At 43.3% G+C, this 16,882-nt stretch overlaps 1 protein-coding gene across 5 annotated transcripts in view; it reads left to right on the forward strand.

Moving 5' to 3' along the window:
* LOC116660797 overlaps positions 1–16,882 on the forward strand; it is a 188,107-nt gene that overhangs the window by 143,713 nt on the left and 27,512 nt on the right. The window contains exon 6 of one of the 5 annotated variants that reach the window (XM_032471086.1): positions 11,276–12,253. The exons of 2 other annotated variants lie outside the window; for them this stretch is intronic. In XM_032471086.1, the coding sequence (XP_032326977.1) occupies positions 11,276–11,279 (4 nt within the window). In that variant the 3' untranslated portion in view covers positions 11,280–12,253. Of the gene's footprint in view, positions 1–4,172; positions 6,166–11,275; positions 12,254–16,882 lie in introns of those variants that run through there. 2 more of the 5 variants (XM_032471057.1, XM_032471065.1) reach the window with 2 other exon arrangements.

Here is a 16,882-nt window from a genome sequence, read left to right on the forward strand (position 1 = left end):
CAGAAAAGCTATGGCTTTTAAAATATTTTAAGTTGAAAGAAATAGAAAATGCTAAGACAAATGGCTTAAAACAGAGGAGATTTATTATCTCAAAAACAAGAAGTCCAGAGTAAGACAGGGTCAATGGCTCAAGGATGCCATCAAGGACTCAACTCATTTTCATATTTCTTTTCTGCTGTTCTCAGCAGAATGGCTTTTTCCTGGGGCTTGTCCTCTCGTGTTTTCAAGATGGCTGTAACAGCTCTCAGTATCACAGCCTCCAGACAACATGAAGAAGGGCATTCAGAAGGACTTTTATTTCTCCAGCATATTTTTCAGTGATAGAGGATGACCTTCCCCAGATGCCTCCCCACCCCCAGCTTATTTCTCCTTCATTCTCATTGGGTAGATCTGTTTCACTTGCCAGTGCCTAAACCAATCACTGACAAGGAGAATGGAACTCTGAAGATCAATTAGACCGATCATGACTCACAGCTGGGGAATGGAGGTACAGCCCACCTCCCCTGAAGCACCTGGCTGCACAGGAGGCACATATCCAAAGTCAGGGTTTCATCAGAAAGAAGAGAGGGAGAAATGGCTGATGGGTTGGCAGCCAAGGGCGGTGGCTACAATGACCTTCCCAGCACCTTGCAAATTACACAGCCCTTACCTAGCCTGTGCATAAAGCTGACCCTGTGTCAACCTGGCCGCACTGGACATTAGCAGAACTTGCAGGGGAGGAAGATACACTTCTCCCACCTCATCAGGGATATTGAAGCAAAAATAGATTGTATTCTCCTAGATCCCAAACACACACACACAATTTGGGGAGTGTTCGTCACTTAGGAGGAGTGTGAGGAATGGAAAACAGTGAGGAGAGGAAGGGGAAGGCTAGTGCTGAATAAACTGGCGAGTCAACAAAGGATGGGGGAGAGAACACTAACTAGCAAGAAAGAGAAAGGATGGGAGCTGGAGAGCCCCCAAGCACAGAAGCTGGGGAAATGAAGGACAAATTCAGGAAAGAATGTTATTTAAACTGTGTGCACATCTGAGGAGCAGAAAAACCAAAGGAGCTGCACAAAAGGCTGAACAAGAGAGGGGATCCTAGGAGCAGGGGTTGAGAGGAGGGCCCTTACGAGAGCGAGTGCAAAATGGTGTTATAGCTTCAACAGCAATGACCCAGCACCAATTCTGTTTTTTCCTAACGTCAAATCTCTGCTGTCCTGAAATTACATGACTATAAAACTACTATTTCTTTGAAGCAGGAAAAAAGCAAGGAAAGGGATCCAGTCCAGCAGATGCGGGGACAGAGTGGCAGCCCTTAGCCAGAGACGCACACGGACACTCACATGAACAGCTCCCGATGGGGAGGAGGGCGAGAACTCTGTTGACTTTTACATGCCCAGACCTTCAGGAGTCCTTTGGACAGTGTTTCTGGAGCCCAGACCTCACTTTTTGTATCCCACAGCACTAAGGCTCAGGGAAGGAGGTTTTAAAATATCTGGAACCTCTCTGACCCCCAAGTTAGTGGCTGCATTCTCTGATGAACAGTTATAATAAATGAATCCAGAGATGGCAAACTCAACCTATCTGGGTATTGATACTGTGAGAATAAAGCGAATTCCCTGGAATTATTCTTGGAGAAAACATGGTACTTGTTTAGAACACTTTAGTAAGTCACTTAAGGTGGACGGTGTGTCCCTGAACCATCCTCAAGCCATGGACGGTGCTCTACAAGCTGTTATGCAAGGGATGAGGGAGCAATTTTTGTTGCTTCTAACAGAAAGAGGATAGAGTCTTTGGCATCCTCTGCATGCCAATTAAAAGTAGTATATAAGTAAAACGTCTCTTCATTTTCCCAAAAAATTTTAGTTTTTTCTTATCCCTCTAGACATCTTCCATAGTGGAGTCCCCAGTGGATGTTTTGGATCCCTGGCTGTCACTAGCACACAGACTCATGCACGAGGACTCTGTGGTCATTCTGCATAATGTGTAGAAGAAGATGGTGCTATGCTATACTCTGCCAGTGTAGCCTGAGTGTTCAGTATAAGTCTACCAAGACTAACGCAACATTTAGCATGAATGGATATTTTTCTGAAAACTGGAACAGAGGCTGAATCTTGCTCCTGAGATGGAGTTGGGGTGAAACAGTCAGGATGTAAGCCTATGAGAGTCAGAGGGACACCTTTACTGATGTCTGGGGTCACTTCAGCAAAACACTCCCTCAGCATCGAAAGTAGGTGCAGTCTGGGCAAATGCCAGTCAATCAATCAACCAATCATTAAACCAACAATGGGAATTCATTAAGTTTTTGTTTCTTGCTGGACACATAGGACAGCAGATATGACAGATTCAAACTATGGGAAAGGCCTGGCCTTCAAGGAATTGACTGTCTAACATGCACACCAAACTTGAGCCCAGAAGATGTGCAATCATGACCATGATTACAATAGAGATCAGAGAACAGGGAGCCCAGCAGTGTCAGAAGCAGTGAGAGTTTTAGGAAGGAGGAGGGATTGAAAGCAGAGATGCATGATCTAGCCAGAGGGGAAGATGGGAAGGGCAGCATTCCAGGCAAGGGACCAACCGAGACAATGACAAGGAGGCAGGGGTGAGCATAGCAGACATGAAGGGCACTTGGTCCTGCTGGCATGAAACTGGGCACTTCTTAATGTGACGTCAAAGGAGGAAAAAGGGACCTTCAGGGCCAGTGCAGTCTCCATAACTCAGAGAGGGGGGAATCCCCACATGAGCCAACATGGTCACAAACTAGACAGGGTGACTTTTCAGAGTGGGGAGAGGGGCTTGAGAGGAGGTCCTTTCTGTGATTTATAACTTGGTGTGACCTAGACAGTAGTCGCTCCAGGCCCCAAAGGGCCACTACAGAGAGCAGAGATATGTTTCTTCATAAAAATGTGATTTTTCACCTTAATGCAAAATCAGAAGTGGACCAAAAGGAGAATTTCTCGTAGAGACCCCTGGCTTCCCACCTGGGTTCCTGGGGCTGGGGGTGGGGGGGTGTGGGGGGAGTAGGCGGGGGGCCGTCCCTGCATCCACGCCTGCAGCTATTCAGCCTCTGCCTGGGTCGGGGACGAGGAAATTACCAATTCCAGTCTCGCAGGAGGAATTAAGCTTGGAACAATACTGTATTTTACAATCCGGTACAAGCTGCATTTATCCAGAGCTTTTCATGCGTGGCATCTTAAAGCTCTTTATGACCCCTTTTTAAAAGGGGAAAGAGGAAAAAAATAAAGAATTTAAAAGAGAAAACCTTCTGAAAACCCAAACCCCCACTGAACTAAATGAGCCATTGAGAGTGAATAGGACTTAACAGTGGCCTTCAGAATGGGAACAGAAGTCCCGCTCGGACGGAACAAGAACAACAGAATCAAAGGAAATCACAGCTCAGAGAGGGCTGCATGGGGCCTGAAATGGACCCTCGGCCCCTGGGCACTGACGGGTTATGCCGTCTGCCACTGGCACAGTGAGCTTTGGACAGGGGTCAGGAGACGGGTGATGGCTCCCATGTAAGTACAGACAGGACCAGAAGGCCACCTCTTGGCTCCGAAGATGGTCAGTGCCAGCCCCAATATTTGCTCTACTGAACCGAGCATCACCCTCCCCAGTGGCCACCGCACACGAAGTGCTTCTGCTGTGTGCCTTTGGACTCCATCCTGCTCATAGCTTCCCTGCCCGAGACCCTCATGCTGGGTCTCTGTACAGCCCTGGCCACACATGCCCTTCCTGGAAGCCCGTCGTGCTTCGCACATCCTCCGCATACCTCCTCTTGCTCCCTCCCACCCTGTCCCACCAGACCCCTTGGCCCTTTTTCTTGCACCACTGGCTCTCTGCTTGTTGCAATCTGATCAGTTCATTCCTTTAGGGGTGTTAGAAGATGATAATCATTTAACATGATATTTATCTTGAAAAATGTATTATGTCTTAAGGAGAGCTTCAGTGTTGTGAGCAGAGGAGGGACCTGGAACTTGCATGGAGGTGGGTGTTGCGGACTAGAGGCGCCCAGGGTTGCCTTGGTGCACTAGAGGGGTTTCTTCATGAACATGGGAAATGTAACTAACTCGCCTTGAGCTGTTGACAAAGTAAAATGTTTGGCCTCATGAGTCAGTCCTAGGCAACTCAGTTACTTTAAGTTGACAACTCTAGGTTATGAATTCTTTTTTTTTTTTTCTGAGTGGGAATGCAGTTCCAGAACAAGATGAGACTGGTGACTGGAAAAAAAAATCAAAGAACACTTATTTTGAGGGGATAAAGTTTGACTGCACTATGACACCTACCTTCCAGAGACTTCGTGAAGAGTAATGAGATACCTCCGAGCCCCAAAGCGTGGTGTTTGGCACACAGTCGGTGCTCAGTGACTACTGACTCCCGTGCACTCCTTTCTGGCCGGCTTCCTTCCCTCTCCACCGCTTCTGTCCTGTGCTCCCATCCAGTGCTGGTCCAGTTCTGTAACACATCGTACCCGTACCTCCTGACGGTCATTTTCACCGGCCCCTGGCAGTGGTTAGGGTGAGCAGCAGTGTGGCTGGAGAGATAGGCCCAGGGAAGCACCAGGGGGCCTTCATCCCGTCCTGACTGCCCAGCTGTGTGACCTTGGATAAATCATTTCATTTCTCTGCTCCTCGGTCTCATTATCTATAAAATGAGCTCATTGATTCCCAATTTTTAAAGATTATGGTTCATTTAAGATTCCACATATAAGTGATATCATACCATATTTCATTTAATAGTGTTTCCTGGGTTCACTTCCCAGATGAACTATTTTCACTAAACTCCATGATTCAGTCTGCTTCCAGGGGAAATCTAAACTAAGACAAGTGGTTTCATTCAGTATCTCATTTATTCATTTGACAAATATTCATTGTGCTCTTATGGGATCAGGCGCTGAGCCTAGTTCTGTAGAAGATCTGTAGATGGGTGCTTGGCTGAAAATCTTCCATGACAGGAGGGGTTAACTGCAACCAGGCAAGGGATTAAGGGACCCCCGAGGTGCCCACCCTTGCTGGACTGCGATCTCTGGAACTTACTATGGGGCCAGATGCACTGGCTGGCTGAGGACCTGGAGATAAAAGATCTAGCCCTGAGCAGTTTCTCATCCAACATGCACTGTCTTCTCCAGCCCCCAACCACACAAAAGCCTCTTTATGTTACGAGGCCTGAGAAGATAGTTCTAGCAAATTTCACTCAGGGAAATGAGTAGCAGGAATAAAGAAGCACACGGCATCCTGTGTGTTTGTCCAGGTGTCGGTTCACATCAGAGGCACTTCCAGCGGCTGACCTGCCACAGGAGCTCATCCGGGCCTTTGAAGCCCACGGCCCTCTGGTCAGCAATCCTGCCCAGCAGCCTGGGAAATGGACGCTGCTCCAAGGGTGAGCCCTGAGCATGTCACAGAGGGCAGTTACCCCCACGGGGCGAAGGGAAGCATGCAGACCTCCCTGCACCATTTGGGGTCTTGAAGAGAACCCGAGCGTTTTAAGAAGAAACATCCTGTAAAAGTGGCAGGCCTTCATTGCTGACAGACTGAGAACCGCGAAGCTGAATAAATGCCATTGGCGGGTTCACCTTCCAGGAGGCCCAGGGAATGCTCATCACGCCTGAGTCAGAGGTGCAAAGGGGGCCTCCAGTCCTTCCCTCAATGCTGCAGACGCAGATGGAGGCTCGACCTGAGTGTGGGGAGCTTCCCAACCCGGTTCAGAAATTTCTTCTTCTGAACCCAAGCCCAAAGGACATTCCCAAACCTCAATTTTAATAAACATCAGTTACCGGGATCACGAGTTAAGCTAAAAGCTAATGGAGTTTAGTATTCAAATCAAATAATAGAAATGCCATTTAAGCACATTTTTGTAACTCTCCATATAATAAAGAGAGAGAGAGAGAACTGTATTTTTGTCTGCTTCTTTTCCTAAGTGGCTTTTTTCCATTGCTTTGGATTCTGCCCTAAAGCCAGACTGTTTTATGCTGGGCAGCACTGGGGAGGCTCCTGGGGATGGAGGGGAGGAGGAGCAGGAGATTTCCTTTACTGTGTGATGTGTCCTCTTGGAGGGAAGAGGAACAGGCCAAGAGGGAGTCCACTGTGAGCTGTTTCTGCCACCAAATCATGGCACCACGGACCTGGGTGGCTGTCACTCTGCTACTGATTGCCCCATTAAAGATGGTCACAGCCTGAGTCTGTGTCTCCTAATGAGAGGATATGTGTTCAGAAATGAAACATGATCACTTATTAATGTTATAAAGTGGCCTTTATCAAATTCATTTGATTTTTTAAATTAAAGGTCAAACCTGTAACAAATTAGCTTTTGGTACTAAAGTTTAATATTAGTAAAGAAACGGTGTGAGCAGAGTAGGTGAAACTAGGAACATGGTCTTGAACTGTGGAGTTTATCTCTCTCAATAAGAACACTGATGCTGACTGTGTGCTAGGCTTTGAGCGTAATACAAAATGGAATAAGACTCCTACATAGAGCAGGGGAAGGTATAGCTCAGCGGTAGAGTGCATGCTTAGCATGCACAAGGTCCTGGGTGCAATCCCCAGTGCCTCCATTAAAATAAATGGAGTTGCCTACCCCCACCAAAAGATAATAAAAATTTTTTAAAAAGACTCATACTCAAGGAGCTTACACTCTGACTAAGGGGTTAATGCAAATCTTAAAATAGTAGAGTATAATTTAGACTATAGTAATTCACATAAGAGAATAGCCATCAAAGTGGTATAGGAACTTAGAAGAAGTAGAGGCCATCTTGGTTGTGGGAAATACATTCATTCATTCATCCATTCATCCACTAACAGTCAACGGAATAGACCCCCCTCATGGAGCTTACAGTCCAGGAGGGAGAAACAGACACTAATCAGTATGCACACCAAATAAGTAAAGCAACTGTTTTTTAAAGAGGTCTTACGTGCTAAGAGAAAAAGGAAACAGAGCAGGAAAAGGAAGTAGTGCACCTGGGTGGGCTTCTGCAAGGACCTTGACTTTCACACTGAATGGAGGAAGTTCGGAGCAGCAGAGTGACATGATCCGTTGACATTTGAATAGGATCACTCTGGACTGAGAACGGCTTCAGAAGGTGTTTGAAGCAAACATTAAAACCATCACAGCCAGTGTCTGTTGAGCAAGTCCAACATGCCAGGCACCTGGATAATCAAGTATTGTGGATTTTCTAGTGTATCCTCCTATCAATGCTATGGAGTAGATAACATTATTACCCCTAATATACCCACAGGGAAACTGAAGCTGAAAAGCTAAACACTTTGTCCAAAACCTCACATCTGTCGAATGTTCCAACCCCTAGCCTCCCTGCTTCCAGACAGCTCTGTTACACTGGGTCTCAGGCTTTCTACAACCCACTGTCATGATGTGGATTTCCTACTCAAAAGCCTAAAAGGGTTCCTTTTTGGAAGCCCTCATTTGGGAACTCTCTGTTCCACCCAAGCCAAGAAATACTTGACTGTAACGGTCAAGGCACTACTGAAAGGAATGCAAATAATAACGCATATCAGGTCAAAGATTTTGTAATGTAATACAGCAGGAGTTACAAGATACGTATCTGTGTTTAAAAAAAATAAATTTTAGGCGAAAAGAATCAGGCAAACAAAATGTCACTTGAGTTTAGAACTCTCAGCTCCTTGCCCTTCAAACATGCCTCGTTCATGTGTCAGTTTATGCCCGGCTCTTGCACACTGGCCCTCACACATCTTTTCCTCCTTGTAGGACACAGCTAAGCACTGATTGCTATCATCCCCAATTTAGAGTTGAAGAACCAGGCTTAGGTATGAGTAATTGCCAAGGTTACCCAGCAAGGTGCCATCCTGGAATCAACACTGTTCCTATTAACTCCAAATCCCATAGGCTTTTTACTATATCACGTTGTCATTAGAGTAGAGGGAGAGGAGAGGGGAGAAGAGAAGAGAGAGATTGTCTAATACAAGGAATGGATGATGGCCAGCAAAGTTAATGGCTGCCTAAAAGAGCACCCAACTGGGTGCAGGGGGAGGAGCCTCTTACCCAAAGGTGAGGAAACCAAAGCCAAATACAGCAAGAAGTACCATCTGAGTATGGAATGGGCCAGGTGCCAAGATGGTGGTAGGTCCAAAATCAGGGGATGATTTGGCCAAAGTCTGGGTATGAAACCCAAACTGCAGCTACTGAGACATACAGCAGAAGAAGTGGGGAGAATCTTAGGAAGAGCATTGGGAAGTCAGGGTGCCAGATAAAAGAGAAAGGTTCATACAAAAGAGGAGGGCACAGGATGTCACTGAAGGGACTGACAGCCTCTCCTGAGTAGAAGTACAGGGGAGGGGCAGGACCTCTGTGAAGGTGAGCCTCTGCCTTAGACCAAATGCCAGCTTCATGCAATGGAACAGGATGACAGACAATGCTAGGGCATCGGTTGGCGGAAGACCTCTGTGGTCGTGGACTCTGTGGAGTGGACTCCTCCCCTATGCTCAGACAGGGGGTCAGGGCCATCTCTTCCACAGACCCCTGCCAAGGCCCTGAGGTATTTTGGGTCTGGGGTCTGAGGACCGACACTTAATGTCCAGGATGCCTGACCAGACTTAGCCATACGCGTCATTATTTAACTCACCCACTTTCGGTGTTAGGGGATCCTTACAAAGACAGTGGTTTATTTATCTAGTAAACTGAAGTGACTTTTCCCTGTGCGGAACTTGTCTCTAAAATATATTTTAGATGAAATTTTGTAATATTTTTTTATCCAAGAGTCCTTTTCTCAAGCATCGGATTTGGGGAGGTCAGAGGATTCAGATGAATTTCTTCCACATTCTGCTCTTTTGTCATATATGGATGATCTGACTGATCTTTGAGGAGCAGAGTGTATGATTCTTGTAAACTTACATTTCTTGTTTTGAAACCTTGACGTTATTAGGGCTGTATCTCCTCAGCCCCAAATGATAAAAAGATTTGGTAATTATTTACTTTATATTCAGCATCATTGCATCTGGCATTCAGGGTTCTCTTCTTCTGTCAACCCCTCAACTGCTGCTAGGAGCCCATGTGATCATGTGGCAGCACTGGAACGAGGCAGGGAGGATAGCAAAGTGGGGTGAAGAGTGCCTGGCTGAAGTCACCTCTTTTTCCCTCCTCAAAATTGGATGAGTACAAAATCTCCTACTTCAATGCTAATATAATACAAGCTGAGGTTAGGATTTTCTCCCCTGCGCTAGCTGGGTGGATAAACTTCTCAAAGGAAAAAGCTAGAAGGGAAAATTAAGGCACATTTAAATTTCAGTTGCTGGAAACATGAGGACAAGGCAGGGCTTGATGGATTGGTATCAAATTTGTCTTTAATGACTCTTATCCTACATTCCTGTCTTATGACAGGCAGCTGCAGGAGAACCAGAAATCCCAAATGCACCTTAAAGGGCACAGGAGGATTAAATAATGCTTGAAGGATTTCCTGGTCTGTCAGACAAATTTTGGAACAAGCAGGACATGGCTCAGGGTCTCTGGAGTGACAAGCCCAATGAGCGGTATCACTGACATTCTGAAATCTTTTTTAAGGGAAAATCTATTTCAGGCTTGAAGGCTTTTATTTTCATTCTATCGTATTTCATGGTCCAGAGTTGCACTGTCAAAAATGATGGCTACTGAGCACTTGAAGTGGAGAATCAGAATTGAGATGTGCTGTATGTGTTAGAAACACCCCGGACTTTGAAGACTTCATACACAGAAAGAATGTACGACAGCTCACTAATAATTTTTATACCAATTACATATTAAGATGATAATATTTTGGCTATATTGGGTTAAATGAAGTATATTCTTAAAGTCAATTTCACCTAGTTCTTGTAGCTTTTTAATGCAGTATCTGTAAAATTTTAAATTATGCATCCGGCTCACATGAGTGGCTTGCATTACATTTCTATTGTACAGCGGTGATCAGAAGAACACGTCTCTCTCAAGAATGTGAAGTGTTTGTGACTTTACTCCACTTGCAAGCTAAGAAGCCATCCAGCTACAGTTTAATGGATGCTAGTAGAAGATACGAGACTTCTTGGTTTATTTCTCACAGCAATAGCAGTAGCCAGAATATCAGTGTATTTGCATCAGTTCTCCAAGCCCCAATTACACAGGGTGGTGTGCAAAGGGCCAGGGAGGACCTCACAGGAGAGGAACTCAGAACTTAGAGAACTTAGGTCTTTGATACAAAGTGCAGCAAGCAAAACTGCCATTTGCTCCAGAGGAAGACACGATCTCTATCTTGCAGGCTGTTAACAATGTGAATATCCTTAAAAATGTACTCCAGAAAAAAGAATAGTCAGTGCATTGCTTGCAAGATATGCAGAAATGTGAGACATCCATGGAGAATTGTCCACCAACATTCTCATTTCCTTTATCTTCATAGACTATACATTTCTCTTTGGGGGTGTTATAATTCTACAGACTAATTAAATATATATATATAAATGTATGTAAATTATACATTTAAATATAAATTATATAAATTTATATAGATAAATTATGTAAATATATATAATTTTAAATATATATATATATATATATATATATATAGTTAAAAAGCCAGTAGTAGTCCCTAACTCACTGTAATTTTCCAAAGGGTTTATCATTTCCTTATTGAATTGTACACTATGGTAAATCTTAAGCCTCACTTCCCTTCTCTGAAAAAGAACCCATTTTCCTGAAATCATGACATTCAAAATTTACTTACATTGGCAATGTTATAGAAAAGTAATACAGGAATCAGAAAACTCAACTAAAATAGGCCACTTTTCTGGGCACACATACTTAAGAAACATTTGGAAGCACTGGCACTTTAAAAAAAAAAAAAATTTGTTTAACTAAATAGTGATTGAAAGTCTCCTCAAAGCCTAGACTCTGGAATCTCAGCTCCATGACAGCAGGCAGGTCTGAACAGGCTCTGCCTCACACCCCGGAATGTTGCACCTTCAAAGCCTTTCACCAACGTCAAGTAATTGGTTTTCACAGTGCAGAGGTGAGCTTGATCATTAAGTACTATTATCCAGACTTGACTGGCTTAATTCACTAGCCTCAGGCCCCAGCAGCCAAAGTCAAAACCAAGAGATGGATCCAGAATATCTGGCTTCCACGCTGTATTAACATCCTTGGACCATGTCTATTTTTGCATATAAACACTCTTCCCTGTTCTTTTAAACACAGACAGTAAGTTACAGCTCATTCTGTAATGCTATGTTTTTATTCTGTTGCTTAAAGACTGTTTTATTTTAGTCCTTTTTAAATTATCACTGTTTCACTTTAAATTTTTCATTCATTTGAATAGGTAACAGATGCACACGCAAAAGCAAAGAAAGAAGGAATGGATGCAGTAAGAGAAGTAGTCCGCATTCCTCCTCTGTCACCCAGCCTCTGGCTCTCTCTGGAGGTCATCCTCCTTATCGATTTCTTGTCAATTCCTCCAGCAATAGACCATGCATTTACAAATACGTCCCTTATGTTATGCGATAGATAATGCACGCTATACATACTTTTCTGCATCTTGCTTTTCTCACTTCGTTATTAACCTTGGAGATCATTGCGTTATCAGTTCCCTCCCTGCCTCATTCTTTGAGCTGGACCATATTACATTTAGTCAGTTTCCTCTTGGGGGCATGTAGATTGTTTCCAACCTTTGCTATAATAAGCAACACTTATTTACTTATTTAGCCAACGCTTACCCAGGGCTTGCTTTGTTCCAGGCTCTGCAGTGAATATCCTTGTACTTACATTATTTCCTGCTTATGCAAATAGGTGAGAGACACAGAGGTTCTGCTATTTTTCAGCTGTCCTTGGCAAATGGCTTACTCTTTCTGGGCCCCAGTTTCCTTATTTACAATATGAGGATAATAGGACCTACCTCATAGATTTTTTGAGAGGATTAAATGAGTTAAATACATATAATGTCTATGTTTATATATTTGTAAAACATGGTATCTAATAGAAAATGTGTGTTCATTGTAGGTATAGTTTGCATTTCTCTAACCAAATTAATTTGAGCATCTCCCCAATTGTCTGTTTATATCCTTTGCTGTTTTGTTAATGCATCGACCTTCCACTTACTGATTTGTCAGGCCTTTTAAAATTTTCTGTGTGCATATATGTGTATACACATATAGTCAACATTGTAGTCCCTAAGCTGTGCCCAGGGTCCTGACCCACAGAAACCATGAAGTGATAAATAACATTGTTTAAGCCATCAAGTTTTGGCGTATTTTGTTACACAGCAATGGAGAATACTATATATATGTATATATCCTTTTAATATATATAATGCACATTTATATATGTAAACACATATCTTTTTATACTATATATTTATATACATATATCCTTTGTCTATGTACCAATTAAAAATATTTTCCTGGCTTGCAATTTGTCATTTCACATTGTTTATTATTTTTCTTACCACGTAAATGTTTTTTATTATTATATAATCAAATTTATACATCTTATTTGTATGGATTCTGGGTTTTGTACCTTACTTGGAAAAGTCTTTCCTATTGTGAGATGATAAGAAAAATGATTTTCTTTTTTTCTCTGGTACTTTATAGTTTCTTTTCTCTACAGTTAAATCATTGGCCTATCTGCAAATTATTTTAGTCTTAGGTGAAACAAGAATTACCTTCTTTTTTTCCAGCTATATGTTATAACTTGATTCCAATACCATTGAGACAATTTAAGAAAAAAATAGTTTAATCTCAGAGAGTTTTATCACTTACTAATAGCACAAAATTTATTTTCTGCAGTGTGTGTTTTTTAGGAAGATGAGAGCAAGCATGGCCTTTCTCATCCAGCTCATTATTAGTAATAAATAATTGTCCTCGAGGGCCAGGGCACAATTAGCCTGTCTATTTACAGATCAAGGTATACCGGCACTCAGTCACAAAAGAAAGATGCCAGGAGCCCCAGAGCCAGAGGACTGAACTAAACTGTGACCCACAGAAACTACAAGATGATAAATGACATTATTTAAGCCACTAAGATTTGGGGTGACTTGTTACATAGCAATAGATAATACAATGAGCATAGATCAGAGTAGGGAGGTCTATGTAGAAGTGGACCATTGGCATTTCTTTTCTACTTGCTTCTATTTTCTCAGTGAGGAAGGAGGCAGGGTCATTAGCTGAGAGTGAGGGCACAGCGAGAGGTAACCAAAGTTTGAAGAGAGGTGAGAGGTCTAAAATAGGAGCCAGGGCAGAGTTAATAGACCAGAGAAGAATAGTGTGATCGACAGGTGTCATTCAGGCTGAGTGAGATATGTGGTCATGAGTGTGAAGTGAGAACAATCAGCCTGGCTGCGTAGCTCTCTGCAGCCACACTCTCTTGAGTGGGTGCAGGTCCAGAGCCAGCAGAGGTCTGGCTGTAGTCAGAACTAGGGTTTTGCCAGATGAGCACAATAAAGAAAAGCAAGGGTGTATGCAAAGGAATGAACATAATGACAGGTCACAGACTCCATGCTGGGTCGGTAGGAGACTGAAGAGACTAAAAAGGTGGTATGATTCATGGTCATAGGTCTTAGTGATGGCAGAGAGTTTTTAGTGTCAGAACTTCATAGAAGTGACCTGGAATAATAGGAAGTGATGTACAACCACTTTAACAAACAAAACATCATCATGTGAATTCAAACATTCTTATGCTCTTTGACCCATCGATTCTTCTCTTAAAATCACCCTTGCAAATATGCACCAGGAGATACATACAAGCTATTTATAGCAGCAGAGTTAATAATATTAAAAAAAACTAGAAGTAGCCGTGGAAGGAAAGAATACATAAATTCTGGTATATTCACACCATGGAATATTATACAGCAATTATACCAAACTGCAGCAAGGCCCAACAACATGGAGACATCTTATTTATAGAACAGTGGGGAAAGGCGCAAGTTCCAATGATGACATGCAGCATAATATCATTTCCATAAAGTTCCAAAAAATTGACTAAATAACATACCACTTAGGAATGCGTACATATATAATAAAATCATTTTAAAAATCAAGGGAATTAAAAGCACAAAATTAGGGATAGTGGTTACTTCTGGAGAGGAGGCAAGGAAATGGGGTGAAGAAATAAGACACAGGTAGATACAAATAAAATAAAATAAATAAGATAAGAAGTAGCAGTCAGAGAGCCAGTTAGAACAAGAAGGCGAAAGAGACGTTAGGAAGAAGGAGAATTCCTGATATACACTGAGTGGCAGAGGCACAGAGAAAGTCTTGAGAGTTAGAGGAGGATGAGAGACAGGGTCTGTGAAGGAGACAGACAGATCTTTTAGAAATGAGAATCTGGGGGATAAGGGATGACCAGGATGTCTTGGGTGTCTGGTGGTAACTGAGTTCTGCAGAGTGAGGTTAGTCTAGAGGATCTCAAGGAAGATAATGCCACTGAGATTGTAAGTGTTAATGGACAGAGAAGAGTGAGTGTCTTGCCAGAAACACGCAAGAATTTCTAAAGTCTGGCAGTGTCTTCAGTACTCTGATAGAGGCAGGGAGCCTGGGGCTGGGTGCCCCCTACTCCAGTCTCCTGCTGAAATAGTGAGCCAAAGCAGAGTTAGGATGGTTCCATTCAAACTCTGCTTCTGTATGTCAACCACATCCCTCTCTCATGCTTTTCCAGAATCACAGCCAAAAGCATTCAGAGCCTGCCAGCTGTTACATAATACCCACCATTCTTTTTATTTGTCATTATCCATCAAACCCATTGAAATTATACCCACTGGCCAAAGACCTTAGGCCTATATTCAAAACCAAAAAACTCAAGAATAAAACAAGCAAAAGACCACTCATACAGAAGCTGTTCCTCAGGGTAGGGGGCCCACCCTGTGGGACAAGGAAGGGGGCCCAGAAGGGAATTACTCCCCTTGGGCATGGATTCAGGCAGGGGGTCAGGGTGAAGGAGACCACCGCAGGGGCGGACAGATTCCTCTAGCTGTCCTTCACCCTCCTCATGAGGTGCTTTACACAGGATCTTGGCTTTGGCTGGTGATTCAACCCTAAAGGGCCCAGGGTAATTACATCATTCAGTAGTGTCCGCCCACAATGGGCCACAACCCTCCTGGATGGTTGATGTTTTTAAAAGTAATAATAATACTTGGACCAAGATTATGAAACAACTACATAATTATAGTCCCCATAATTGGAAATAGCTATTATTAATCATATGTCATGACTCCTTCCAGAAAGAGTAAAATTGTGTGGCTGTACACTGGTATAAACTTAAAATCTGACCGTTATCCCTATTTTAACTCAACGCAAGAAATATCTCTTTTAGTGTCTCCTATACGCCTATACTAGGTCCTTAAGAGATAAGAGAAAAAGATGGCTGTGCTTTCCATGTCTTCATGAATCTTACAAGAGAGACAGATAAGTAAATGGAGATCGATAGTATAGGGAAGAGTGTTGTCCTGTTTGGAGTTCTACCAGAAGTAGATTTTGATACAAATGTTCAAGCGCAAGTAGTTGGGAGGTGAAGGAAACGTTGACAGAGCAGTAGGAAAGTGAGACAAGGAGGGGAAGGCAGCCAGTAAAGGGGTTATCAAACCAGCCACCACTGTGGGTGACCGAGCTTATTCCCGCTGGAGAAATTCTGGAGGCCACTATTAGACACATGCCTCAGATTCGTCTCAGGAACTGGGATATTTATACACCTTCTGATCATCATCGGTTGAGGGCTGCTTCTGACCTGTGTTAATTCCTCCATCCTTTCAGCCAACAGCACAGGCAAACAAAACCAAGCTAAATGGCCAGAAAAAGTCCTAAAGGGAAAAAAAATGCTATTATAGCAGCTGGAAGTCATAAATTGAAGTAAAGGTGAGGAGACTTGGGAGGGCTATGAATCATACCTGTTACAATTATAAAAACTCAGTAAAAATGCAAGTAACATAACTGAGAGACGGAACAAAGAGACCTAATTCTTGCTGTAGTTTTAGAGAAGGCTTCCCAGGTGAGGAGGCTTTTGAGCTGGACCCCAGTTTAATGAAAATGTATCATTCTCATTTGGGTCTCCTCTATTTGTATACTATTTCTGTGAGGTGGGACTGCCCTACTTTGTAAGTCTGTGCCTCCTCAAGGGGGAGCCAACACCTTTTTCCCAGCCTCCCTTGTAGCTGCAGAGTAGACATGTGACTGCCAGTCTGATACACCCACGGTAAGACTTGACTTGGAGGCTCATGATGCAAATAAGGCACCGATCTAGCTAGTCCTAATGAGGATGGTGGCAGATACCTGCTTCCAACACAGCAGCAAGAGAAGGTCTAGCACCCCCTAGTGTCAGAGGTGGAAACTGGCTGCAGCAGCACTGTCTACCCCGAACTAATCAGTCCTTCAGAGTGGCCTTCAAGTCAGGTGACCGCCCTTCCAAAGCTTCTGTGAAATCGTCTGATAGTCTGTATAAAGTACTTGTCTGCTAAAACAAACTAGCGTGGTTTCTATTGTTTGCAACAAAAACCCTGATATAATTTAAAGGTTTTCAAAGATTTGTGCAGTCAGAGAATCCTGGGCAAGGAATTCCAAAGTCAGGGAACAGCACAAGCACAGGTGTGCAAGTGTGAAAACCCAGAGTGTTAGAAATATTGGCTGAGTGGTGTGGCTGAGGAAAAAAGAACCCAGAACTCAGTGGTGGATGGCTCTCCCGGGTTCCTGGAAGAGAACTCTATGAAACTGAAGTCAAGTTTTGAGGAATAGTGGCGTGTGTCAGAATTGGATACTGGCTGGAGTGAGAAAGACAGAAGTAGTATGAGTGAATTTTGCGGCTTCACATTGGGTGGGGTCTTAACCAAAAGTAGAGAAATAATGAGCTGGAAGATGAAGGCAGAGGGTCAGCATGGACTGGGCTTTATCACACTTCAGACCTCAGTTTCAATTCTGGGATCACTTGTATTCTGTAACCCCTTGTA

This window comes from Camelus ferus, chromosome 3 (genome assembly GCF_009834535.1).
Source record: "Camelus ferus isolate YT-003-E chromosome 3, BCGSAC_Cfer_1.0, whole genome shotgun sequence".
Taxonomy (NCBI): Eukaryota; Metazoa; Chordata; class Mammalia; order Artiodactyla; family Camelidae; genus Camelus; species Camelus ferus.